This window comes from Mesocricetus auratus, unplaced genomic scaffold (assembly GCF_017639785.1).
Source record: "Mesocricetus auratus isolate SY011 unplaced genomic scaffold, BCM_Maur_2.0 Super-Scaffold_100010, whole genome shotgun sequence".
NCBI lineage: Eukaryota > Metazoa > Chordata > Mammalia > Rodentia > Cricetidae > Mesocricetus > Mesocricetus auratus.
This window is the reverse complement of record NW_024429194.1, coordinates 86,478,093-86,504,585: the sequence shown is the minus strand read 5'-3', so window position 1 is coordinate 86,504,585 and position 26,493 is coordinate 86,478,093. Positions and strand designations below refer to the sequence as shown.

General features: G+C 51.6%; 1 protein-coding gene across 3 annotated transcripts; it reads left to right on the top strand.

Moving 5' to 3' along the window:
• Nucleotides 1-1,635: 1,635 nt before the first annotated feature.
• LOC110340393 (cytokine receptor common subunit beta-like) lies at nucleotides 1,636-25,942 on the top strand. 3 transcript variants are annotated; one of them, XM_040754215.1, is made up of 14 exons: nucleotides 1,636-1,914; nucleotides 10,538-10,709; nucleotides 11,798-11,921; nucleotides 14,696-14,883; nucleotides 16,400-16,557; nucleotides 16,635-16,803; nucleotides 17,309-17,444; nucleotides 17,565-17,722; nucleotides 19,891-20,030; nucleotides 20,833-20,992; nucleotides 21,552-21,642; nucleotides 21,838-21,895; nucleotides 22,533-22,636; nucleotides 23,199-25,942. In XM_040754215.1, exons 2-14 carry the CDS (start codon nucleotides 10,622-10,624, stop codon nucleotides 24,313-24,315), a joined length of 2,691 nt encoding a protein of 896 aa, XP_040610149.1. In that variant the 5' UTR covers nucleotides 1,636-1,914; nucleotides 10,538-10,621; the 3' UTR covers nucleotides 24,316-25,942. The 3 variants fall into 3 exon arrangements, with proteins under 3 accessions (XP_040610149.1, XP_040610147.1, XP_040610148.1); XM_040754213.1 differs by having other exon boundaries at nucleotides 10,534-10,709; XM_040754214.1 differs by having other exon boundaries at nucleotides 1,636-1,941; nucleotides 10,534-10,709.
• Nucleotides 25,943-26,493: the final 551 nt, after the last annotated feature.

Below are 26,493 nucleotides of genomic sequence, written 5' to 3'. Positions count from 1 at the left end.
TCGCTTTGAGTCAAGATTTAAAATTCATTCCATGTTAAGAATTGGATGGGTGCCCAAAGCAGGTGTCAGGAGACTGGTGACAGCCCCTGTGGTACACTCACAGCAAGTAATCTACTGGGCCGTATTTGGACATTATTCCCAAAACTAGTAGGTTGCCAAGAGAGACATGTTGTCACTGGGGTGTGAGCAGAGAGTCCAGGGGTTTCTTGTCAACGTTGCATGTCTGGAGTGGCCTGGGTAGGGGGTGATGATGGAAGTGAACGTTGCACTTATGCGCTGTGCACTGAGTCTATGGGGCATCCGAATGATGTGTTAATTTTTTCCAACACTGAGATATTTGGAGAAACAGTTACACAGTGTGTGGAAAGTTACTCATTTCTCTGGATTTCAGGGTGACATAGGATAGTAGATCCAGTGCTCTGACAGAGGCCACCTGCCTTGTGTAGTTATCGCGTGTGTACAGTGAAACACTCCCTCTCATGGGTTCCACAGGATTCCTACCCAGTGCCATTTGGGACAGTTGCTCTGTCATAGCTCTTACGCAGGTAAAAGGATTTACTCAGCACTTAATTAAACACCACTGCAAACCAAGGGTGTTCTATCTATCCCCTGTCCACTGCATGGATCTACCCAGAGTCTACCCAGTGGGCAGGTGTGTACCATTATCTACTGCCCACGCCATGGACTGCGTCAGTCACCCCTAGTCAGCCTGCGATTTTTTTCTTGGCTTTCATTTCTTTTATTAAGAAAATGAAAAGTAAAGCAAAACTGGCTGGTGTCTGAAAATCAGGCATCTGCCCCGCCATTGATTAAAAGCATAAACTTTGAACACGCTGACTTCCAGGAAAAGAATGGTGAGGCTGGCAGGTGGTTTTGAGGCTGCACCTGGCCCACTCTGCTCATCCTCAGCTGACGACTGTCCCCCGCCAGGGTCCCTCTCCTGACTGTCCGGCCTCCACTTCTGAACCTAGAGAAGGGAAATGAGCAGCGTGTCACTCATGGTGCCTTTTTCTAAACATAGGCTGACACTTCATCCAGTGTGTGTTTACACTCATTTGGTTTGTGTTTTACCGTATTTTATCAAAATATTACACTCATTTCTATAAGTTTTGGTGCTCCTTTCTATTTTGTCCCAAAGGAACAGCTCACTAACCTCAGCATAACCCACCCGCTCGGATTTATTCATTCTTTCGTTCATTCATTCATTCCCTTCACACCAGGCATGAGGTGTGAGCCATGGCTGGGTTCTGGCAGGGATGGAGGCAGACCCTCACTTGTACTAGGACCAAGTTGGGGGAAGGTCACAGTGGATTCCAGGGCAGGGTCCAGAAAGCAGAGACGACCCACCAGGCATCCAGAATGTTTCTGCTGCTCACTGAGGGTGGTGAACTCAGGTTTTCCACATGGATGGCTTTCCCTCAAAACCCTTCTGGTTCATAAGTGCTTCTAGAAAAGTGCCACCAGGGGTCCCAAGGCTTGCAGGGGCCACCTGTAGCTGATTTGCATAAGGCCACAAGCTGAGGAGTGGTGTCCCTGGGGTCCACCCTAGTTCTGCCTGGCTCTGGGCTCACATCCAGCAGGGAGGTGGATGTTGCCCACTGTGTCTGCTTCCTCCAGAGGGGTCAGGGAAGGCGGCATGGAGGAGGCCGTTCCTGGGCTGAGATTTGAAGTAGGCCTGAGCTGAGCGGGAGGCAGAGGGCACAAGGATCCCTGGCAGAAACAAATGGCGTGCGTGCTGTCAGAGACTCATGTCCGCAGTTCTGAGAAGCAGGCGAAGCTGCTTGTGAAAGGGCACTGCCGCTTCCTCATTCTGCTCTCTGTTTCCTCCCGACGTGGCACAAATAAATAGGAAGCGCCTAAGGCTCACTGCTGCCTGGAGGCTCCCGAAGGAGGCTGCCTGGACCCGCTGCAGAGGTGAGGCTCCCTGCTACAGAGCTGAAGGTGAGCTCAGAGTAGGGGTGCTGAGGGTCTCCAGGACAGAAAGGGACAGGAGGAGAAGGACCCGGGTGGCAGCTTCCTCCAGGGACCTAAGGAGTAACACTGGGCCTCGCTAGGAAAACTGCATCCCTGACCCCAAGGCAGTTTGTAGGGGAGGGGGCACCCAGGAGTAACCAGCAGGGCTCACAGCCAGTGCTCTGGGAGGGTGAGAGTTAGGGTTGCTCTGGGACTCCGCGAGGACCCAGCTTGGTCACTGGAGGTCTGGTGGCAGGGAGAGCTCCCTTGAAAGCTCTGCCTGGGTAAGTACACTGTTCGGTCTTATTTTAACACCGATGTTTTAGTTCTATTCTTGACCTAGGCTTCCAGCCACACGGCTGCGGGACAGGGTGAGTGGGAGACATAACCCCTGTGTTCTCAATTAGAAATGGATGGAGGGAGGAGAAGGGAAGAGAGACGCAGAGGCAGAGAACACCGGGTAATGTGGTATGTCTCTGACCCTTTCCAAGCGAGCTTGCCAAGTTCCATCCAGTACCTTGGTAGGTTGTAGATCTCTGCCTCTGTCTCCAGCATTCTTTATCCCAGTCCTGCAGATAAATCCCCTCTGTCTCTCCTCCTCTGGTTTTCTCTGATCCCACTGAACTCTGAACCACTCCAGGTGCTTTGGGTTCAGGCCCTGATGAGTACGTTCTACACCTAAGGTGCTGCCTGGGAGACGTCTCACCACATAGCAGGGGATCTGTCCCTCCTGAACGATGATACACTCAGTCCCCATGCTGACTGCAGTCAGAGACACCCTGACCACTGTCATATCTCATAGGTCACAAACTAACTGTCTCACGCATGCTGCGTGCTGGGACCCTCAAGTCACACATTAACCATAGTTGGAATCTTGTCACCTGTGAACCCAAGAATGTCCTTGAGCTCCCTGCCTCAGATCAAACCCAGCACATGGTGCCTTTAACCTAATTTGCCAATGAAAGGAACCCTCACCTCCTCTGTACTGCATCTCCACTGCTCTCCCTACTGCTTTCTAAAGGGCTTTAACAGAAGACTCCTTCTCTGTCTGGATGGGCTGAAATGTCACTTCCGACCCTACCGTGCAGTCGGCTCGGCTCTGACAAACCTTTTGCTGGAACCTAACATCCCGTAACGGAACCTGGGGCATCTGTGACGTTGCCCTGTGAGCTCCTTGTCCTTCTCTGTTGCTCTCCCTGCATCTAACCCTAGACCCCCATCCTCTCAGGTGAGGCCCTGGGGTCCCCATGATTTTCTGTGTGTCTGTGCTGGGAAACCTAGTGCTAGGTCCCAGGGCCACGGGGCTTGGGTCTGTGCCATCTCCCAGATCTGCTGACACAGAGACACCTGCTCTCAGCCCTATTCTACTGTGGTGACCTGGGCACTCTTCAGGAAGGTGTCGCCTTGTAGCCTTTTTTCTAAGTCAGTCTCTTAGCCTGTGGGTCGCAATCCCTTTGGGGCTGAATGACCTTTCACTGGGGTCACCCAAGAGCATCGGAAAACACAGACATTCAGGCTATGATTTGTAACAGTAACAAAATGACAGTTATGAAGTAACAATGGAAATAATTTTACCATCTGGGTCACCACAACATGAGGACTGTATTAAGGTCGCAGCATTGGGAAGGTTGACAACCACTGCTCAGGACCCTCTTGACTGCATTTTGGGATGGGTCTCACTTGCCTAAGGACTGATCTCTCAGCTGCTTCTGCAAGACCTCTACACACTTCACCCCGGGGAGACGTTAAACCTCAGATCCTGATTTCTTTAGCAACACTGACCACAGCACAAGTAGCTGGGAAAGAGCTCCTCTGATTTTCCTGGATTACATAACAGTGCACAGCAAGTGGCCTGAGACCCCTTGGGCATACTTCCTCCTCCATAACTTACCCTCCTCAGTCTAGCAGACATGCCACACTGTAAAAGGATCCCATCCACCCCTAGACACACGATTCTCTTTCCTCTTCCTTAAGAACTTTCCCACAGTATCTCTCAACTGCTCTTATTGAAACTCTCACAGAAATAAGACCTGATTGTTTCATTGCAATGCCCTGGGCCTTTTCCCATGACAGCGGGTGAGTGTCTGAGTGGAGGTAGTTGTGTGTGTGTGTGTGTGTGTGTGAGTGTGTGTGTGTGTGTGTATGTGTGTGTGTGTGCTGTCCACTCAGGGGGATTGGTTTGTAGCCACACTAACAGGCTTCTGAGTGTGCCGGTAGGGTTTTTCCTCCTTAGATTCCCTACCAGAACATTTTGCATATTCAGATTTGAACTTTATTAAATCCTATCTCCCTTGTTTGTAGTTTCACAGTGAGTAAACTTTGCACCCACTCCTGGCAACTCCCACCCCTGCTGTCATCAGCGTTACTTTCATTGCGACAAGCTACTCATGCCCCACTACTGTAGGAGAGGGCACGGGTTCATCAGTGTTTAATGTCAAAGACTCAGACACTCAGATTTATTAAGGTTGAGGATAATCCAGAGTCACGGATGTGACAACACATCCCTGCATTGGTGTGCCTATAGGTTGGTGTTCAGAAGTGGTCACTTTTAAATCATCCAGCGCGATCTGCATGAGGAAGCTCTGTGTCCTCTGCTGGATTTGAAAGGCTCTGGCTCAGTACATCCCACCCAACCTGACCTCATTCTTTGAATTCCTTAGAGTGGGAGGATCTCAGAAACATGGGCTTATCACCCATGGCTTTGAGTTAGTGACTATAAACCAAGCAAACACTGCTAACAGAAGTGTTGTGTGCAAACGGCAAAGAAACAAAGCAAGACTCAGAGTGACCTTTGGCATGCCTAGGAAGTCAGTCCTAATGAACGCCTATCAGAAAACGTCTCCAGCTTTTAGAGACAGGAGCGATCTACAACACCTAACCCTTTTCACATGAAGAAAAAATCAACTCCAAAAGGTTTTAGCATTTGTCCAAAGTAACCAATGCCATACCAATGTTACAACAGAAAAAAGAAAATAATCAACAGAAAATCCCAGCAGTTTTCCTAATGTGACTCTCACAGCCAGTGTACCAATCTTGGCTCCCATTAGAGTACAGCTAGTTTTTCCACACTCATAAGTTGAAACACAAGCAGGTGTTGAGCTGCAGCTCCCAGACACGGTGACAAGTTCACCTCTTTTCATAAGGAGTGGCGCGGTGTAGAGGACTCTCCTGGCTGCCTCTCAGTCAGCAGCAGACTCGCTCCTCAGTCTTTCCTTTAGTGAGCAGGTCGTCCTCACTGCCGTGACAGCTATTGTGGGGCCTGGGGACCTCTGCAGAGCCTCTTGGCGCATCCCCAACATCTAGTCCTGTCATCTGTTGAGTGAAGCGTCCTCTCTGGGGCCATGTTCTCTCCCCAGCTCTGAGGTGCAAAGGATGAGCCGTCTCCAGACAGGCTGCCCAGAGTCCGTCATCTCACTCACTCCAGAAACCCGTTTCCCTTTCCTTACACCAAGCCTTTCCCGCCAGACTTTCTCCAGGCTCTGCACTCTCTGTCTTTGTCCTGGGTTTCTCCCTTGATTCCTCCAAATCTGTTTTATCTCTCTGGCAGACTGGAACAGCGCCCATCCTCTGGGTTGTGGGTCTTGCAGTGTCTTTGGTTTTAGCCATATCCCAGAGGAGTGATTACAATATTAATAGGTATTGTGGAGTCATCCCACTGAAAAAGCAACAGGACTTGACACCCCCCAAAGTCTCAATGTACAGGATGGAGTTTCCCTTTGTACTGCTTCAAAATTTTCATCTACATGTTTGAGGGCCAAATCAGTTAGTCCATGTATCCGTATTTACTTACATGGGATGAAAATACAGTTCCCGGGCTTTTCCCTTCGTCAGGTTTAAGATGTCTTGTGTCATAAAGAAGGTTCCCGTCGTCTGTCACTGTGTTGTCTGCTCTGTGTGTGCTCGTGGATGCGTGGGTGCACACATGTGTGGGTGCACATATGTGTGTGTGCATACGTATGTGTGCATATATGCGTGGGTGCATACATGCGTGGGTGCGTACATGTGTGGGTGCATACATGAGTGTGTGCATACATGTGTGGGTGCATATACGTGTGGGTGCATACATGTGTGGGTGCATTCATGTGTGGGTGCATACATGTGTGGGTGCATTCATGTGTGAGTGCATACATCTGTGGGTGCATACATGTGTGGGTGCATTCATGTGTGAGTGCATACATGTGTGGGTGCATACATGTGTGGGTGCATACATGCGTGGGTGCGAACATGTGTGGGTGCATACATGCGTGGGTGCATACATGTGTGGGCGCATACATGCGTGGCTGCATACATGTGTGGGTGCATACATGTGTGGGTGCATACATGCGTGGCTGCATACATGTGTGAGTGCATACATGTGTGGGTGCATACATGTGTGGGTGCATGTGAAGGCCGGCAGACAGCTGTGGGTGCCCTTCTCGGGTGCAGCCCACCTCCTTCCCGAGACAGAGGCTCTCACTGGCCGGGAACTCAGTGAGTACACGAGGCTGGCCGTTCAGAAAGCGCCCAATACCTGCCTTTCTCTGTCTCCTGAATGCTGGGATCAAAAGCAAATGCCACCACACTTCCAGTTTTTTCATGTGGCTTCTGGGCTTGAACTCAGATTCATATCCTGTACCCACCTAGCCACCTCTCCAGCCTTGTTTGCTGGCTTGGGTATTGTTTGGCTTTGTGGTTTCTGGTTTCAATGTTGCGTTTTACCCCTATGATTAAAGATGTATTTTTAATGCTCTCAGAGTTTTAGTTTTAAGTTTGAGATCTTTAATTCACATTGGATTTGTAGTAGAGGGTAAGATGTAAAGAAACAATTTAACTTAAAAGCATGGTCCCCTCATTGGCTAGAAGTCTCCAGTCACACCTGTGCCGCCCCCTCCTTCTCTGTGGCTGGAGACTGGTCTCCAGCTTTGTAAGATTTGATGCACTTGATTATATCTTTATTTTTTTATTTATCTACACTTACTGTTTTTTCTTGGGAGTTGAGCATGTCTCTTCTCTCCCATGCCTTGGAGTTCAGAATCATCCCATCCAGGGCATTAAACATCTTTCTAGAGCCTTCATTTATGTTGCACTGAGATTCAGGGTTAATTTCAGCAAGTCTGTCCGTTGGAGACAGAGGTGGGACTTTCTCCCATGTCTGCCTTGGCTAGGAGGGGCAGCCTGCAAGTCCCTCAGGCTCTGACACTGCCCTGGGTTTCAGGCTGACAAACTCAGGTCATCAGTATGACTAGCAGGTTAACCATTTCCGTGGTCCTGTCACTGAACTGGTACTTTTGCCTCTTGCTGGCGATGAACTATGAATAGACTTCTCCCTGGCTCTCCTTCCCTTGTCAAATGCTCCATATGTGGCCACCGCGTGAGCTCCTTTAACAAATCTATGTCCAATGGGCTTGGGAAATTACTTGGGTACATTTCTGTTTGCTCTTATTTCCCCATAAGGTCAGGGTTAGGGCATCGAAACACTTTCTGTCTTCACCTCAATTTGTCCTTAGTGACTTTAAACCCTTACTTGTTTTGTTTAAGACAGATTCTCACTGTGTTGCCCAGGCTAGCCCCAAACGCCTAGTCTGTGATAATCCCACCTCAGCCTCCCTAGCAGCTGGGATTGAAAGCACACCAAGGCCCCGACTCAATCCTTACGTCTCAGTGACTCCTCCCGATTTACATTCTATGCCAGCACTTGGGTTCATTAGCATGGGGGGCCCTCATCAAGCCAGTTTTCAGTTCTCCTCAGTGCCTGCCTCAGAGCCACCACTCACCCCAGTCATGTGAGTTAACCTCGCCCTTGCCACAGCTGTGTGCTCACCCAGTTTTATTCACGCAGTGGTAATGCTTCCCTACTAAACTGGTCTCTCTGTGAAGCTAGGGCATGCTGTCTTGCTCGCAGGAGAGAGTGAGGAGTACCTTTTATCTGTGCAAAAGGAGCTAAGAAGGCAAGGGACAGCTAGGCAGCTGACACCGGGGGGCGGCCACATGTGTCCCTAACGCCCTGCCCTCTGCTTGATTTGTTCTTCAGAGCTTGCGTGGTGTCCTGACGAGTGCTCTCTGCCTTGATGTGTCCTCATCTTAGCAACCCCCCTCAGTCGGGTGCTTGTCTGTGGTCTGTTCTGTGATCTGACCCATCATTGCATTGGTTACTCCAGAAGCCCGGGTGTCATACTTCAGACAAATCATTTTGACAACAGCAGTCTGTGTCTGAATGGCTCTTGGTTCTGCAGCACCCAAGCATACAGGCACAGAATTCAACTTTTCCTCTGCTTGTGCTGTGTGTGGTCAATCGTAGTATGTCAGAACTGTCTGCATTGGAGCAGACACAGGACATGTCCACCACCACCAGTCAGGAAACACAAACATTCCAGGAAGCATGTTTAGAGAGAGAAAGTCCTAAGCCAACCTGGGCTCAGTCCCAGGTCCTCTCACAGTTGAGGTATTGTGGACCTGTCACTCATCCCTATATGATTTCCTCTATGTAAAGGTTCTAACAGCTGCCTTCACCAAGACATACCAATTTTTGGAGAGCTGTCTGCACACCTCCTGACTGATGGTGGGCATTAAACCTTAGTTGGTGCTGGCATGGATTCTCATTGTTTTTTAAATGCTCTGCCCTTGTTCTTTGATGACACAGCTCTGTTGTTATTTACAGTCGATGATGGTAACTTGTTCTCCATGATTTAAAGTGTTAGGAACTGAATATCTATGTCCCTTATGACTCTTATGTTGAAACTACATCCCCAATGGGAGGGTACCTGAGATGGGGCCTTTGGGAGCTGATGGGGTCTGAGGAGCAGAGCCCTCATGAGGGGATTGGCACCCACATATTAGATATCCTGGAAGCTCCCTTGATGCCTCTACTAAGCAGGTAGCAGTGAGAAGCCCATGAGGAAGAGGCCTCGTCAGACCTCAACCCTGTTCATGCCTTGACCTTGGCTTTGACATTTTCCAGAACTTCAGGAAATAAATGTCGCATTTTTTATGAACTGCCCATCAGTGGTATGCTATGACATTAGTCCTCCCAGATTAAGACATTGGTATAGTTTTTTTGGGTGACTCTGGAAGCAGGGGGTTGGGCTACAAAACACTTTCATCACTCTTTGTCTCAGAATATTCTATTACTTTTTAGCTTAATCACCACAAGGGTGGGGGTGGAAATGGTTGGATGTGATTGCACCCTTAGTGTGTGACTTCTTAATTAACCTCAGGTTTGGGGAGTGGTGTGAGATAGAGGTTTGGGATTTATGTTTTGTTTTTAATGTGTCAGTCATCTCTCACTTTAAAATGAAATATTTCATCATATTACATTGTTTACTCTTTGCTATTCCATTTATACAGAACATTCTGTGGTTAAATAACACTTGTTCCCATCAAGATGCCCATTGACTGTCTAGGAAAGAGACAGGCAAATATAGATACATAGATCTATAGATGGAAATGCAGATAGATCTGTGGGTAGAAAGATAGATCTATAAATAGATAGACAGATCAATAGAAAGATAGATGGATAGATAGATCAATAGATAGAAAGATAGATCTATAGATAAAAAGGTAGATCAGTAGATAGAAAGATAGATAGATCTATCTCTCTCTATATATAAAGGTAGATAGATGATAGATAAATCTATAGCTAGAAAGGTAAATAGATGATAGATCTATATATAGAAAGGTATATAGATAATAACACGAATGGGTATACAGACATAGATACATGATACATACACATGGAGGGATAGTAAAACGGACATATGTGTATGTACATAGATGGAAGGATGGGTGGACAGATGGATAATTTGTAGATACATAGGTAGACAGATGCATCGATAGACAGATGACAGATGGACACAGATGTGAGTGCTGTGTGTTTGTCGACTGAAGTTTCAAATAACCTTGTAGGAGAAGGGGCCGCAGCAGGTTACTGCGCCTCTGGTACTTCCCAGGTGAACTTAGTGAAAAGGAGGAAATCCCCAGGCTTCAGAGAAAGGGGAACTGGGAAGCAGAGGGGCCTGTGGGAGACCTGATGGTCCACGGAGCAGAGGTGGGGAGAGCACCAGGCTCTGCATGCGTGTGTGTGTGTGTGTGTGTGTGTGTGTGTGTGTGTGTGTGTGGACAGAAACAAAAGAGGGATGACACTTAGGTTCCCTTCCCCCTCTGGCCCCACCTATCTACCCATCATCAGGTTCTATATGTGCTAGAGAGCAAGGTTGGGAGTGTGTGTGTGTGTGTGTGTGTGTGTGTGTGTGTGTGTGTGTAGAGACATGTTGAGACAGTGATCACACCTGAATCCATCAAAGGTGGGGGTCTCAATTCCTCTGTGTGGCCTGGTTCGAGTTAAGCACTTTGATCGCTGGCCCAGTGGTTTCAGGAGAACCTCATGCCTCTGAGGACATCAGGCCCATCTCTCCCATGGTCATGCTTTAGACAGTAGGGCTTAAGGGAGGGAGCAGTCACAGGACAACACACCTCTTGTTTGGGTTCTGGCATCAGCAGTGTTCTGGACAGCTCTCAGCCTACACATCGTCTACAATGTCAGAGGGTGCAGCCTATGAGTAAGGACTTATAAGGCCTGTAACACCAGTGTGGTCCAATCTCCAGTCAGGCAGCAACACAGAACCCCAGGACAATGAGGACGCCACCCTGCTCATAGCTACAGCCACTCTGGGCAGCCACCTGAAGTCTCAGAATGGAGCAGCAGATGTCACTGGCCTGGGGATTGCTCTACATGACCCTGCTGGCTCTCTGCAGGAGACCTGGTGTGACAGAGGCACAAGGTACATCTGAAGGCCCCTTCCTATTCATCCCCCTTTTAACTGAGTCAGGCAGGAGCCACACCCACCATATCCCCAGAAACCCCCAGACCACCAGAGCTCCAGCCCCTGTATCCATCTCTGCCTTCCTTTCTCTACTGTACCCTCATTTTTCTCCCTCGGGGCTCCCTGGGTCCCTGTCTTCCCTGTTCTCCATCTTCCTGCCCATCCCTGCCTGCTGCTGGATCATGGAGCCCAAGGGTGTCCCTCTGCGCACACTCATCAGTGTAGCCCCCAAAGCCCCAACCTCCAGTGCACCAGTGTCTTTTCTGCCACTCTTGCCAGACGCTCTCCTCCCAAGAGGAATTCAGGGTCCCCTAAAACATTGCTTCTGTGGACTCTGGCCTAAGACCCCCTCGCCACAATCTCTCCAGCCCCCTCCTCTTCATAGAGGCCTGTGGGATACCCTAGAGGCCTCTGAACCCGGAAGACCATCCTCAGTGCCCTTAGACTTCCTCTTTGACACTGTGGGAGCCAAGGCCCTTTACCAATCCCAGGTTCAGAGGCCAAGGCTCAGCAATCGGGACCCTGGATCGGGAGACGGCAGCTACTTCCAGGCCCTGAGTGTCTGTCCTGCCAAGTGACACCTCAGACAACACGGCAGGCCTGAGCAATGCTCTTAGGTAGCGAGGGCCTGAGCAGCACAGGGCATGCAGTCACAGCTGAGGATCCACTGGAGTCTCACGCTCCTGACAGGAGAGAAGCAGCCCCAACACAGCCCGGCCAGGTTCCAGACATCCATCTGTTTGGTCACTGGGTGGTGAACCTCAGCAGGAAGCTAGCGGTGTGGCTGATTAAAAGAGTTGTGGGAATCAGGGATTCATGGTGCAGGCCTTTAATCCCAGCACTCAGAAGGCACAGGCAGGAGAATCTCTGGGAGATCGAGGCCAGCATGCTCTACATAGCAAGTTTCAGGCCAGCACCGTCACAGAGTAGGACCCTGTCTCAAAAAGACAAAACAAAAAGCCACACTAACAAAACCCAGAACCCAGAGTTGACTGACAGGGGACACCTGGAGGGGAGATGGTGACTCTCCTGCTTCTCTTCTTCAGAAACTGTCCCTCTGCAGACTCTGCAGTGCTACAATGACTACACCAGACGCATCATCTGCAGCTGGGCGGACACGGAAGAGGCCCAGGGCCTCATTAACTTGACGCTCTACCGCAAGCTAGAAAAGTGAGTACCACTGAGTCCTTTGGTGTAGCAGCACGAGGACCTTGCTGTCACCAGCATCTCCACCTCCTGCATGCCGTGACGTGCCACCACTATCCCCAACACCTGCAGTGTCTGCAGCACCAGGCCTCTCCTGCCCTGAGCATCCTGTCCCTGCCTCCTCAGCTCCTTACCTCACCCCCCCACAAAGAACCCACAGTCCCTAAATGTCTTTCCACTATATCTTGACTGAAATCACACCCCAGGATTTAGCTCTCTCCAAGGGAACCAACCTGCACCTGCCGCTCAGAAATACCCAAGTCAAATGGCCAAGCCTGGACCTTCATCGACCAAGGCACCCAGGACGACCTCCTGGTAGTTCTCCTTCCCTTGACTCCCGGCCGCCACACTCAGTGAAGTCCCTTGGTGTTTCTGACAACTGCCGTTCCCTTGGCTCCCTTTTTTCCTCTGTCCACTGTAGAGAGTGAGATCTCCAAATGCAACCCTGGCCTCCTATCTATATGCAGTCTTTGGAGAACCCACTGTAGGCCATGGGCAGAGACTCTCGGGTGCGAATGACCATTTCTAGTCCAGTGCCATGAGCCAAATTCTGCTCTTGCCTCCATCTCCACGGCTCGCTTCATTAACTGGGAGGAAATGGTAGTTGATTAATGACTGGGATGGCTGCTCTAAGATGCCTTTTCCCTCCTGTCCTGCTTCTCAGTGAACACTGCTAAGTTTGTCTCCCGGGGAGAAGCAGGACTGAGCAGCACGGACAGCACAACCACACAGAGTGTTTGCAATCACCATGGTGCCATGTTCCTATTCCATCACTCTAAGTCTGTCCGCACTAAGTCCTTCCCGTACTCAGTGAAATCTTTTGAATCCTGCACAGAAACAAGTCTGTCTTCCCTCACTCCCAGTTCCCTACAAACACACATTGGAACCTTCATTCCTTGTAGCAGGACTCAAGACTGTTTGGCTTGCATCATGAAATCCAATACTCAGGGACAAGTTGTTAGGGTCAGGGAAGGGACTCACTGACAAGTATATAATCTAAACAAGTTTCCAGGGAATAAGTTGCCTGAGGACCCCCTGCATTGGGGTCACAACTGTATGACTTCTGTAGGACTTGGGGAGAAGGACCTACTGGTGTCAGGTGGGATTTTAGGCAGTTACCACGCAGTCAAAAGTTTCAGTGTAATCTGGATTTCAGACACACACGCTGCAATGATATGGCCATTGGTTCATTGGCTGTCCTGCGGCTGCACATCGAGAGAGATCATATTAATATGTATGGTTGTCACCGTGTGTGTGTGCATGTGTGTCAGAGAGAGTGATAGAGACAGAGAGAGAGAGATACAAAGAGAGAGACAGGCCTGAGGCACCAGAGATGAGCTGTCTGATGGTCTGAACACTACTGTCAATGCAGAAGCACATGTATTGATTGGAACACAAAAGTTCTTTCTTGGGTAAAATGAACTCCTCATACCCAAGCCCTGATCTGATCTAAGTCTGGTGTAGGAGAGCATCACCCCTGCAATATCAGTCCTCACTGTGCACTTTGAGCAGTACCAGTAATGCATGACTTTCCAGATGTGCCTACACTGTCTCGTGATGAAATCATGCAGAGGCTGTAAAGCTCCTGAAATACAGAAAACAGAGCTAACAGAAAACAGTCACTGTTTTCTAGAATGGTTTCCTCAAGGTCTACGTACTTCTAGAAAACAACTGCTTCTTTTGAATGTTTCCCCTAGACACAGTGACTCTGCTAGATTTCTTGGTTCTGATCTGCAGCTTTTCCCCTGGGCTTTTATGGTCCTGTGTCTTCAGTGTGTTTTCTCAAGGACAGTTACCCTTGCAGCTGGAGATACAGAGAGAGGGAGAGCAGAAGAACTTCACCTTGAGATTGACCTTGACATCTTCTTATGTCCCTGATCAGAGGTGCTGTCTAGAGCAGAGCTCATGGAAGACCAGGATTTACATACTGCTCTGCCCTGTGACTGCCAATCAGCCATTTTCACAGCCACGTAAAAGCCTTTAAAGCCAGAGGCTTTTTAGACTGCCCCTGGGTTGCAGTCAGATTTCTTGTGAGCACTGCACAGGCAAATCATTAACTGGACCCTGGGCTGCACACACTCTCCCCTCTGTGCATCTGGTTCAGGCCTGGTGGCAACCCCAGGGACTTTGCATTTGCTGCAATCAGCCAGCTGCAGAAACGGCCAGCTTTTCCCAAGTCCTTGGAGATGCTGCATATATCACACATGCAGCGAGTCCAGCTGTGCTCACAGCCAAATCTAGACTCCTGATCCTTGTATTCTGATCCTATTCAGCATGTTCTCATAACACTTATATTAATGGGTGGTTTGCTGTATGTCTGTCCTCATAAGGGTGCTCACTGCTTGTGAAGTTAGTGTGCATGTGTGTCTCTGTGTCTCTGCAGTATATGTGTGCGTTTGTCTGTGTATCTGTATTGTGTATATGTGCATGTGCCTCTGTGTGGATGTCTTTGTGTGTATATACACCTCTGTGTGTTTGCATTGTTTATGCTCTGTGTGTCTTAGTGCATGTGTTTTATATATATATATATATGTTTGTGTGTGTATGTGCGTATATGTATGTATGTGTGTATATATTTCTCTGAGTCTCTGTGTGCATTTGTGTGTCTCTCTTTCTGTGTATATATGTGAATTTGTGTGTGTGTGTGTGTGTGTGTGTGTGTGTGTGTTGTTCACTGCCTGCCATTGACCTTGAATAAACTAGGCATGCAGTAGGAGCTAACGCAATGTTAATGGCAGGGACTCTCCAGTGTCCTGCGACCTCAGTGAGGACCTGTTGTGGAGAAAGTGTCCGTCCCCCCACCGTTGTGTGCCCAGAAGGTGTGTCATCCCCTACACACGGTTCAGCATTGCAGATGAAGACTTCTACTCTTTCCAGCCAGATCGGGATGTGGGCGTCCAGCTCGTGGTTCCATTGGCCCAGCATGGTGAGGAGCAGAGGTCCTGCCTATGAGGATGTGAGGAGGGGAAAGCTACCAGGGTGGCCTAGAGTGACTTTCTCCCGGGTTAACGGACCCTTTCCTGGGGTTCAGAATAGATGTGATGTTATGTGGGCCTCTGTCTGAGGTTCATCCTGTCCTAGCTCTTTCTGCCACATACAATGGCCCAAAGTATCCTCAAGGAGGAGCCATACCTGTGACTCCTGTAGGACTTTCCAGGTGACAGAACTCTGGTCTCTGTTGACTTATCTCAAAGCTACAACTCCTTGCCTATGGCTGAGTCTCCAAGACACACAGTAGTCTCCAAGTACCACCGTGGAAGAGGGAGGGCCATGATAGGTCACACGGCCAACCACTTTCCATGTTTCTGATTCAGACCCAGGCTTGTGGCGCCCTCCCTGGACCCCCTGGTGTGCAGCAGGTCCACAAGGCACATTGGTACAGCATGGCCTTAGGTGGATCCAATGATGACCTGTGAGATTTTTAGGGACTATAGCAGACATGTCTCCAGCATGACAGGGGAAGAGGAAGCTGAGGTTTGCAATGTCACTCAAAGCTCAAGCACTGGTCAGGTTCTTAGGGGGGCACCATGGGTCCTGATTCTCCTCCAGCAATGCTAGGGTGAGAGCTGTTGTCAAGTGAATGCCTCTGGTGTCTGAGAGAGTCCCACCTCCAGGGGGCCTCAGGGCTTCAGGATGAAGGGTTGGGACACACACAGGAGCTGGCTGCCACACGAGGGGACAGAATTCAAAGGGCTCTGGCAGTCAGGAATGGTGTCCCAGGATGCATGGAGAGCTGTGCAGCTGAGTGCTTGCTTTGGGAGGAGCTCAGAACCAGAAGCAATTCTAGCCCAGGAAACCCCAAGTGCAAAGGCTGATTGACAAGCTGGAAAACCCAGACAGGGTCATTGCCTATAAGAAGCATCGAGAGCAAAGAGTTGGGCAATGCCAGGGAGAACATGAGATACAGGCAGCCTCATGTCAACCCATCACTTAAAAAAGAGGAAGGCAAAACCGGAAACTTATCCTAGTGTGACAAGGGAGGGATGGGAGTTACAATGAGCTGTGGTGAAGCAAGAAGAGGGACATGGGGTTTTGTCTGGGGACAGGAGTCCAGAGAGTCACCAGGAGAGAAGCCCCTTCTTCTGGGCTATGACAACACTAGGCACTGAGTGGTGGAGAGAATAGGTAGCAGGAGTAGAGCAGGGGTGGCTCCCTGCGCCCCCTGCTGGCAGTAAGGCCACAGTGCACACCAGAACAGGAGGAGGCCCCATTTAATGGAATGTTAGGCCCTACCAGGCAGGGCTGCTGACAATTGTGATACCCAGGTTTTCAGGTTCCAGCTCAGAAGCTGCAGGCAGGGTCTTGAGGTTCTTTTTATTGTTGCTGCCCATCAGTTGATGGGATCAGCACTGAACCAGGGCCCAAGTGGCATCCAGAAAGACAGGCTGCGCTCAGGTCCCCCAGGATGCAACCCTGACAACCCTTCTGCTCCTCCTCTGTAGTGCAGCCCCCGCCTCCCAAGGACATCAACATCAGTCCCTCTGGGGACCACTTCCTGCTGAAGTGGAGCGTGCCCCTTGGGGATGCCCGGGTGTCCTGGCTGTCACAAGAGGACTTAGAGTTTGAGGTGTCTTACAAGCGTCTTCAGGACTCCTGGGAGGTAGGACCCTGAAGCATGCATGCCAGCCTTGTGGAATGAGCCAGCAAGCTCCTCCTTCAGCTGCCCTGTCTCCACAGGATGCACCCAGCCTCCACACCAGCAACTTGTGGGCCACTCTGGAGCCAAAGCTGCTCCTACCCAGCAACACCTATGTGGCCCGTGTGCGCACTCGGCTGTCCCCAGGCTCAGCCTTGACTGGGAGGCCCAGCAGATGGAGCCCAGAGGTGCAGTGGGACTCCCAGCCAGGTAATGGGACCCATAGGAAGTGCTCCCTTAGAAGGCCACACAGTGGAGGCTTCGTCTCGCCTGAGGCTGCAGCATCTGCCCCAGCTTGTCACCAGCACTTCCCACCATGCCTGTGTCCCCAGCATTCTTTCTGGGCGACTCTGTCTCACACACTCTGTGCTCGGGGTGCCATGTATGTTCTGAGAATGACAGCGGCAATCATGACAGCAACAGCAGAAGCATAGGCCCTGTGTGTTGACAAGTACTGGGGAGTGTGTAGGGTCACCTGTGTCCCTGTGTTCATCCCAACACTCCACATTAAGACCTGGGCCCCTCTCCCAAGATGGGACAGAGTTACCTGGGCCTTCCCAAGCCGGGGACACACAGCAGGCAGGCTTGGAGCAGAGGTGGCTGATGTCCACAATCAGGTTCTGCTGCTCTCAAGCCCTCTTAATGTGAGTCAGCAGTGTTCCAACCTAGGGAAAGGCTGAGGGTGGAGTGACCGAGGCCCGGTGTGTCCCCACAGGGGACAAGGCCCAGCCTCAGAACCTACAGTGCTTCTTCGATGGCATCCAGTCCCTCAACTGCTCCTGGGAGGTGAGGACCCAGATGACAACCTCTGTTTCCTTTGGGCTCTTCTACAGCTCCAGCCCAGCTGCTCCGTGAGTGTCCCCTCTCCATTGGCCCTGCTTCTTCTTATCCCCAGGCCTGTTCCTCTCTGAGGTCTTAGCCTGAGCTGACCCTCCCCTCACCCTGCTCTCAGCTCCCGTATGCTTCCCCAGGGAGGAGGAATGCTCGCCGGTGGTGAAGGAGCTGCAGGATAGCGTCTGCACCCGCTACCACTGCAGTCTGACTGTGCCCAACCCCAGCTCGCACAGTCAGTACACAGTCTCTGTTCAGCTGCGGAAACAGGGGAAGCTCATCAGGAGCTCTTCACACAGTGAGTTTGCCCTGCCTCTGCCTGGGTTCCAAAGACTGTGGGATCCGTTGTGTCACCCCGATAAACACAGGGATGGATCTCTTTGGCATCTTTGTGTTGGTCCTTTTCAAAGAGTTTCAGAAAAGTGACTCAAATTGATAAAATGAGTATTCTGGGATTAGGATTGTGTCTCAATAGGTAAGAGTGATTGTTGAAGTAGCATGAGGACCTGAGTTCGAATCCCAGCACCCACATGAAAATGTGAGTGTGCTCATATGTACCTGGCAAGAGACGGGAGGATTGATGGGACTTTCTGGCTACCAACCTGGGATCCAGGCTCAGTGAGAAACCCTGTCTTAAGAGAATAGGCACAGAGAAAGGAAGGTCAGGACATCTTTCTATTGCCTCTGCAAGTCTATGTATCGGTGCCCACACCTACATGCAGGCAAATGCAACAGAGAGAGGGCGTGGCAGAGGCAGAGAGAGCAGAGAGATGGGGAGGGAGATGAACCAGGGAACCACAGCCCACAGGTAACTCACTCAGCTGCAGATGACACGTGTCACCCCTGAAGAGTGACTTGAAACCTCTTCCCCCTTCTTCTCCACTTGCTCTCGGTGGCACACTTGTCCCTCCCTTGGATCACTATCTGGTTACTAACTCCCCCGCCCCCCTTAGATTCCCAGCCTTCTCCTCCAACTAATGTTCTTCCTTCTCAGCCTCTGCTCTATGCTCTGCTTTTGTGTCAGGGAATTGTGAGCCAGCAGATGGCGTCCTTACGGATCCATGTCACACCTCCTGGCACATGGCCTGGACCCTGGAAAAGGGATTCCTCTGACTCAAGCGAGCTCCTCTGTGTATTGTAGTCACCCACATTATTTGTAAAACCCCTCTGAAGTCATCAAGTTGTGAATCTTCTGTCTGATGGGGAGAGAGAATCTCAGCGGGACTCAGCGACTTAATTTTCCTCCTCTCTCAGAATGTACATGAGGCCACATAAGAAAGCCTGAACACATGGTCATGTCTCAGTTCGTTGTCTGATGGCCAAGGGGGGACGGCCACCAAATGTCTCCTTGTTTCAGTTTGACCACTGTGTGGTGGGCAGATATTCATCCAAGTATACATGAAGGCCTGACTCCGGCGTGTGGGTGTTCGTGGGGAAGTTCTTAGAACAGCAAGGACTTAGTTGCCCACCTTGTCTTCAGGCCGCTCCCAGGGTCACTGAAGCAGCAGAGGGGAGTGACTGACACAGGACAGTGGAGACACAAGCTCTCGCCTGCTCAGTCCTTATCTGTAGACGTCCTGGGCTCAGTTTCCCATGTGTAAATGGGGAAGGCAGAGTACCTCACTGGGGAAGGGGAGAGTAGAGAAGGGGAAATCCCACAACAGTCCATTGCACGAGGGCATGGAACAGTCTGTGAACCTAGATAGCGAGTCACTGGCCTCTTTTTCTCTGCCTGAAATCCAACACCAGCAGAAGCACCAAGCTTTGGACCACCTCACCTGGAGGCTTCCCTCAGCGCTCCCCAGGGACCAGCTAGGGAAACTGTGTTGGGAAATGCTGGGTGTTTGTCTTAGTTACTTTCCTACTGTTGTGACAAGATGTCATCAGCAATGTGGTTTATAAAAGAGAGAGTTTACTTTGGGATAATGGTCGCAGAGGCTCAGAGTTCATGATGGCAGAGCAGGAGGAGCAATGGAAAGTGGCAGGAATCTGGAGCAGCACCTGGAGCACATCCGTTTGTGTTTGTTTGGTTCCTTGGATGGTTGGTTTTTCAAGATAGGGTTTTTCTATTTAATCCTGCCTGTCCTGGAAGTAGCTTTGTAGATCATTCTGGCCTCAAACTAACAGAAATATGCCTGCCTCTGCCTCCAGAGGGCTAGAATTAAGGGCATAAACCACCAGGCACACATCTTGAACCACAAGCCAGAGGCAGAGTATGACTCAGTGACACACCTCCTCCAACAAGGCCACACCTCCTAATCCTTCCCAAACAGTTCCACCAAGTGGAACCACGTATTCCAACAAATGAGCCTATGGGGGCCATTCTCATTCAAACCACCACAGAGTTCTAAAGAGTCAATCTGACTGCAATGTGGGATATGAGTACCTGGTAGCAGCTTGGATAATGGGGAACTCTTTGCTGGAAGGAGGACCCCATGACATTTGCTGAAATTATCCCCCCTCCAGTCCAGATGGACCCTCCAACTCTCAATGTGACTAAGGATGGGGACAGCTACAACCTGCGTTGGGAAACTAAGAAAATGCCCTATCCTCACATCGAGCATAAATTCCAGGTCCAATACAGGAGGAAAATTGACAGCTGGGAGGTGAGTTCTACAACCCACTGGGAAGTAAGCGACATGGAGGAAAGGAAAGAGAGAACCCCAAAGAGAGACTTTTATCCAGAAGCCTGAACGCTGTGCCCCAGAACCCACATAGACAACAGACAACTGTCCCTTTTCTTGATGAAAGATTGAGGCTCTGAGAGGTGACATGACCCAGTCCCATGGCAGGTGCTGCCTTGGGCAGAGAGGGCAGAGACGGGTGGGGCAGCAGAGGTACCTGGAAGGAAGGTATCAATGATCACCAAGGTCTGGCAGTGTTTCCTCCCAGGAACTAGATCTGAGCGAATAGTGGAAATGCTGAGGCCGCCGCTACTGCTCAGGGCTGGTCCTGCCCAGCACACGTAAAGTTGCAGAGGTCTGGCACCCAGATGTAGGGTGGGGACCCTAAAGACCAAAGTATGCTATTCAGAGAGGGAATGGGGAAACTGATGCAGGAGAGGGTGTCAGATCGAGTCAGGAGAGGCCAATGATGACATCAGCACCTGCCCCGCTGCCACCACCACCACCACCGACACCATCAACTCCACCACCGCCCCATCTCAAGACCTAGGACCTAGTAAACCAGTGTCAGACAATTTTAGGTTGTCCTAGGTCAGACACAATTTAGGCCAAAGCAGCATAGCAGACAAATGGGGGGGGGGGTAGAGAGAGTCTGGGCTTGAGCCTGGGTGTGCCTGTCAGTGCTGGAAGAGGTGACAATTGGAGTCACTAGGATTGTTGATGACAGTAGGGTCTGTACTGGGTCCTGAACTGGACTAGAACTACAACACATCTGCCACTGCAGGACACCAAGACACAGAACCTAGATCGTGCCCACAGCATGGTGCTGCCACAGCTGGAGCCATCCTGCACCTACGTGGCCAGGGTGAGGGTCAAGACCCTCCCTGACTACGATGGGATCTGGAGTAATTGGAGCAAAGAGCACACCTGGACCACCGATTGGGGTATGTCTCTGGGACACCGCCACTCTCCTGGGACAGTCCCACTGGACACAGCAAGGGAGCCTCTAAACCCTTTCCACCCTGGTCTCCCTCTCCCTGTGTCTGTCCTGGGAATGACAGTTGGTATATGTGACACTGAGTGGGGACTTGGAGAGGAGAGGCTCTGTCTCACTGCTGCTCCTTTCATTTGGGGCTTAGGCATCTATTTATAGGTCACTTGCTGTTATTGGACTTGGTGGCAGCCATCATTGGTCACTCTGAGCTTCAGGTTACCATGGCTGCAAACCTACACTAGCCATACACACACATGAGTGCCTGTGGTTGTGAGGCTGGAGGGATCCATTGGTCCTCCCCATTTCCCTCCCCCTCCCCTTTTACCAGGGTCAGTCAGAACCCTCTGGGTTCCTGCTGCTCCTGCTTAGGGCAGAACTCGCACACACTGAGCCCTGGGTTGAGACCCAGAGCTTCTTCCCAGGATCACAGAGGGCCTCACAGAGAGCCGGCTCCCTTAGCCTTTATCCCAGGCCTCCACCTAACCTCCCTTCTCCCTCTCTTGAGCAAGTGATGCCCACGTGGGGGATGGTCATCATCCTGGTGCTCCTCATCCTCATCTTGCTCCTGGCCTTCCGCTGTGGCTGTGTCTACGGGTACAGGTGAGTGCGGTCTGTGGACAAGACAAGTGGACAGCGGGGCCCAGGGTCACAGGGATGACACAGCCTGGCACACTGCCATGCCAAACCTGTCACTCATCCCCTGGCTTCAGTTTTCCCTGTACACACGGACACATGGCTGGCCGGGCCTGAGGTCCCGGGAACCTCTCACTCACAGGTCTTCCTGCTGTCTTCCAGGCTGTACAGGAAGTGGAAAGAGAAAATCCCCAACCCCAGCAAGAGCCTCCTGTTCCAGGTGGGAAGCCAGGCCCACTGGGGGCTCCCTGTCCCCTCACTGTCACAGGGGTGAAGGGTGGGAGACCCAGGAGGCGGGGCTAACAGGGGATGGGGCTCTGGAACTCCTTGGGTAGCCAAAGGAGCAGGAATCCCACAAATCTCCCTGAGTGCAGCATGGGGCCTCAGAGAGAACTGAGCATTCCCTTGCAGAGGAAGGCTCAGTAGGGGCTGCTCCTGGGAGTACAGAGCAGGCTGAGGGCCCCCAGGAGAGGACCTGAGTCTAGCACAAGATGTCCCTGAGCTGGTGGGAGAGCCGGCTGCATCAAGGGTGCCCTCAGAGGATCATATCCCGAGAGAGGGGTGTCAAGGACACAGCTGTCAGCTTCTCCTGAGTCAATGGCATGGGTAGACGCCAATGCCATGAGAGAAGAGAGTGGCCTGGTCCCTTCAGGAGCTTGAGATCTGAGGGAAGTCAGCCCCTTGCAGGCATGCTCTTTCTTAGGGTCAGAGGCCTGAGCAAGCCCCACCATGGGGACATCCTTCGCATGTCTGGAGCTCATGGAAGACACTATAGACACACGCCATCCTCCACTGTCCCCTCCTCCCTGAGGGACACTTGGGCCTCATTCACAGGAACTAATGTGCTTTCCTTCTAGGACGGAGGTAAAGGACTCTGGTCTCCCGGCAGCATGGCAGCCTTTGCCACCATGAGCCTTACTCTCCAGGGGCCACGGAGCAACCTTTTCGCTGAGACACAGGGGTGAGTGCTTGGGTTCTGACCCTCGGGGAACCTGCAAGAGGACACATCTCCATTGTGATCAGGGTAGCCTGTGGGCCTCTGAAGGGATTGTAGGAGACGACACCCACAGAAGCAAGGGGCACTCCAGGTAGATTGAGGAGGAACTTCCTGATTCCCAGGTTAGGGTGGGACAGACAGGGGACAAGAGGCAGCATCCTGAAGTGGAAACCTCTGTCTGCAAGAGCTAAGCCCCATCTGCCAGGGAGAATCAGTGGCGCTGTGGGTAGGAGGGTGTCAGGCGTGCATGTTGCCCAGGCAAGTGTGTGCCAGCCCTGAAGGTAGTGGGCTGCCCGGAACACAGGATGAGGGCCAAGCCTAGGATGGTGATGTGAACTGAGCCCTGGGTACAGGGTGCTTTGGGACACTGAATCTACGTCATTCGCAGGGTCCCGCCTCCACCATGCCTTTGCACTCACTGTGAGGTCCGGAGGGCCTCAGGTCTTCCAGGGAACCCAACCTGCTCTGGGGATACATCAGTGTCTAAGTTCCACATCTCTCATCTCCACCTCTATTGTCCCCACAGGGTGCCATGTGCACATTTGGGGGACAATGAAGTGTCACCTCTCACCATAGAGGACCCTAAAATTGTCCAAGATCCACCACCCGGGCCTGACACAACTCCAGCTGCCTCACCTGAACTCGTGGAGCAGACTTCCGATGCCCCGCGAGACCCGCCAACCCCTTCTGGCAGACCTGAGGACCAGACACCCAGCTTTGACTTCAATGGTCCCTACCTGGGGCCTCTCCAGACCCACTCCCTGCCTGATCTCCCAGGCCAGCTGGTGAACCCCCAGACGGGTGGGAGCCCCAAGCCAGCACTGCCAGGCTCCCTGGAGTACCTGTGCCTGCCCCCTGGGGGACAAGTGCAGCTGGTCCCACTGTCCCAGGCCCTGGGCCGGGGCCAGGATGTGGATGTGGAATGTGAATCTAGTCTGGGGGCCACGGAGAGCCCCTCCACGGAACCGAGGGACAGCCCTTCACTTGAGCTGACGGTGGGAGGACAGGGGCCAAAGGACAATCCAGTGACTCTGCCCATAGGCTCTGGGGACCCTGAGGACCCTGTGGTGGCCTCCGGTTATGTCACTCCTGCAGATCTGGTGCTCACCCTGCCCACAGGGCCCCTGCCTATCTCTCTGTGCTCCCCTCGAGGGCTCCCCTCAGCCCAGGGTCCCTGTCTCTGTCTCAAGCTGCCTGGGGTCCCTCCTGGAAGCCCAGCTCTTCCAGCATCAGAAGTTGATGACTATGTGGAGCTCCCTCCAAGCATGAGCCAGCCCCGCAAGTTCCCCCTGGGCAGTCCTGTCCCTCCTGTGCCCAGCAGCCCCACAGTGAGCCCAGGAGAGCAGAGGGAGGAGGTATCCCCAGGGTCCCCACACCCCGAAGGTCTCCTTGTTCTTCAGCAGGTGGGGGACTACTGCTTCCTCCCCGGCCTGGGGCCTGGCTCCCTCTCTCCACATAGCAAACCACCTTCTCCAGGCCTGTGTCCTGAGATTGTGGGTCTAGACCAGGATCTGTCTGTCAAGAAGCCTCCTTGCCAGCCCATGCCCCAGGTACCAGCCATTCAGTTTTTTAAGTCCCTGAAGCATCAGGACTACCTGTCACTGCCCCCTTGGGACAGCAACCAGCCTGGGAAGGTATGCTGAGGGCACTGCGTCCCAGTCTCAACAGCAGCCCTGCACCTCAGCCTGTGAACCTCACATCTCCACAGAAGCCCAGAGGCTCCCTGGATGGGATGCAGTCTTCTCTGCTCTCAGCCCTGACCTGCAAGCAATACCCTTCCCCCACTCTGGTTTCCTGGCTTTTGTAGGATCTCACCTCCCTCCCTCTGCCTTGTTGCAGAAGGGATGGGGCCAGAGAGGCCTCTGAGGGTGAGATCTGCATGGTCTGTTTAGGGTTTGAGGACTGCCATGGGCTGCTTCTCCCCCTCAAATCATGACATAATTCTGGCTCAGCGCAGGGGGCCGGAGGCTCAAGTGGATACCTTGAGGGTCAAAATTGGAAAATAGGACAGCTCATGCCACTCCAAGAAGGAAGCTCCTGGGTAGACCCGAGGGTCTTTTCAAGGGGCCTGTGTGCCCTCGTTATGTAGAGAAGTCACTGATGTGGGCAATGCTGGCTAGTGGCCGTAGTTGCGGCCATGCTCGGGGGGGGGGGTGAAAAGCAATAGAGGGCTGAACGTTAAGAACTCATGGTGTCAACTGCAGAAAAGCCGGGTTTAAATCCCTGGCAGGACCAGGGCATGGTGACCACACAGGGCAGCCCATCAAAGACTTGGTCTGTACATCAGGGCTGCTCTCCCCCCAGCATGCCTGGATACCTGCAGCTCCCACTGCCCTCTAGTGGGGGCCTGCTGTGCGATTGTGGCACTTGGAAATGACTACCCTGTCGACACTCCGGGCACAGTGGCATCACATCATTCCATCTCGCTTGCATTCTTTTCTCCAGGCCAGGTTTGCACACAGCTGCTGTATACATCTGGAGTACAGACTTTTTTGTTGTTGCTGGGGAGGAGGGCTTGGGGGCTGAGCCCACGAACGATTTTGTCAATCATAGTGTCATCTTTTCTGATAAGGCTGTACAACTCTCTCCACGTGGCCTTTTGTTGGGCACTCATGTCTCAGCTAAACACGCTCTCTCCTAGTTTTGTGCAGGAGGCACAATGGCACCCTCGGCACATATGTGTCTGCATCGCTGTGAGACGAATCTCCGAGCTGAACCCCTCTTGGTTGCAATATTTGAGGCGGCCTTTGCAGCAAACACACATGTGCCTACGTTCATATTCTTTCTGGTTCTCTTTGTGTCTCAAGCTTTGCACAGGAGGTTTTCACTTTTCTAGAGCACGTGCTCACACCGCAGAGATCTGTCCCTGTAAACTGCAGCAAAGAAAATCACTAACCACAGCCGGGCATCGGTGGCGCACGCCTTTAAATCCCAGCACTCGGGAGGCAGAGGCAAGTGGATCTCTGTGAGTTCAAGGCCAGTCTGGTCTACAGAGCAAGTTCCAGGACAGCCTCCAAAACAGTACAGAGAAACCCTGTCTCGAAAAACAAAAACAAAAACAAAAAAGAAAGAAAGAAAAGAAAAAGAAAAAATAAAATTGCTAACACCTTGAATGTGTGTCAGTGGGCAGTGTTCACAATAGCCTGTCAGTACATTCTATTGTGGACTCCCCAGGGAAACAAGCAAGAAGTTCCTCCATGTATTAAGACATTGACTCCAAAACGCCTTTCATTGAGAGGAACACTGTAATAAAATATGTGTAGCATATCACACAATGGTGTGTGTGTGTGTGTGTTTAGAAGGTCAGGGAAGAGGACATTTTGAACCCTTAAGTGCATTATCAAAAAGAACGATGTCTTTGAGACATTACAGTTTGTATGGTGACAGTTTCAGCAGGCGTGTGGTGGCATGGGCACAGGGTACCTGACGAGAGATCCTGACTATGGCCCACAGACTGAGAAGCAGTCGGGCTTCTGAGAAAATCCAGGAGGGAACACGAGTGAGGAGTAAAATGTGACCAAAAGGGAGCTAAGACATGCTGGCCCTTCCAAGCCCTTTGTCATCTGGAACTCTGGGTCTCACATGGGCTTTCTGTGTACAGCAAGGGGAAGCTAACACACTGGCTGTGCTGTCCACAGAAAGAACTGAGAACAATAGAGAATTGATTCTTAACAGACACAGCCAAGTGACTCCTAGAGTCACCGCCTCTGTCAAGCCTGGGTTGGGGAAGTCAGGGCGGGAGCTGGTCCAGGTGGTTTGACAGATGTGAGACAGACAGAGACTGAACACACAGGCAAGGGCCAGAAGGCAGAGGTTCTGGG

Bases quoted from the DNA above. Each gene is read 5' to 3' on its own strand.
- LOC110340393 (XM_040754215.1), top strand. From the start codon at position 10,622: ATGGAGCAGCAGATGTCACTGGCCTGGGGATTGCTCTACATGACCCTG. The intron at 17,723-19,890 runs GTGAGTTTGCCC...TCCCCCCTCCAG, and splicing joins CATCAGGAGCTCTTCACACA to TCCAGATGGACCCTCCAACT. The intron at 21,643-21,837 runs GTGAGTGCGGTC...GCTGTCTTCCAG, and splicing joins GGCTGTGTCTACGGGTACAG to GCTGTACAGGAAGTGGAAAG.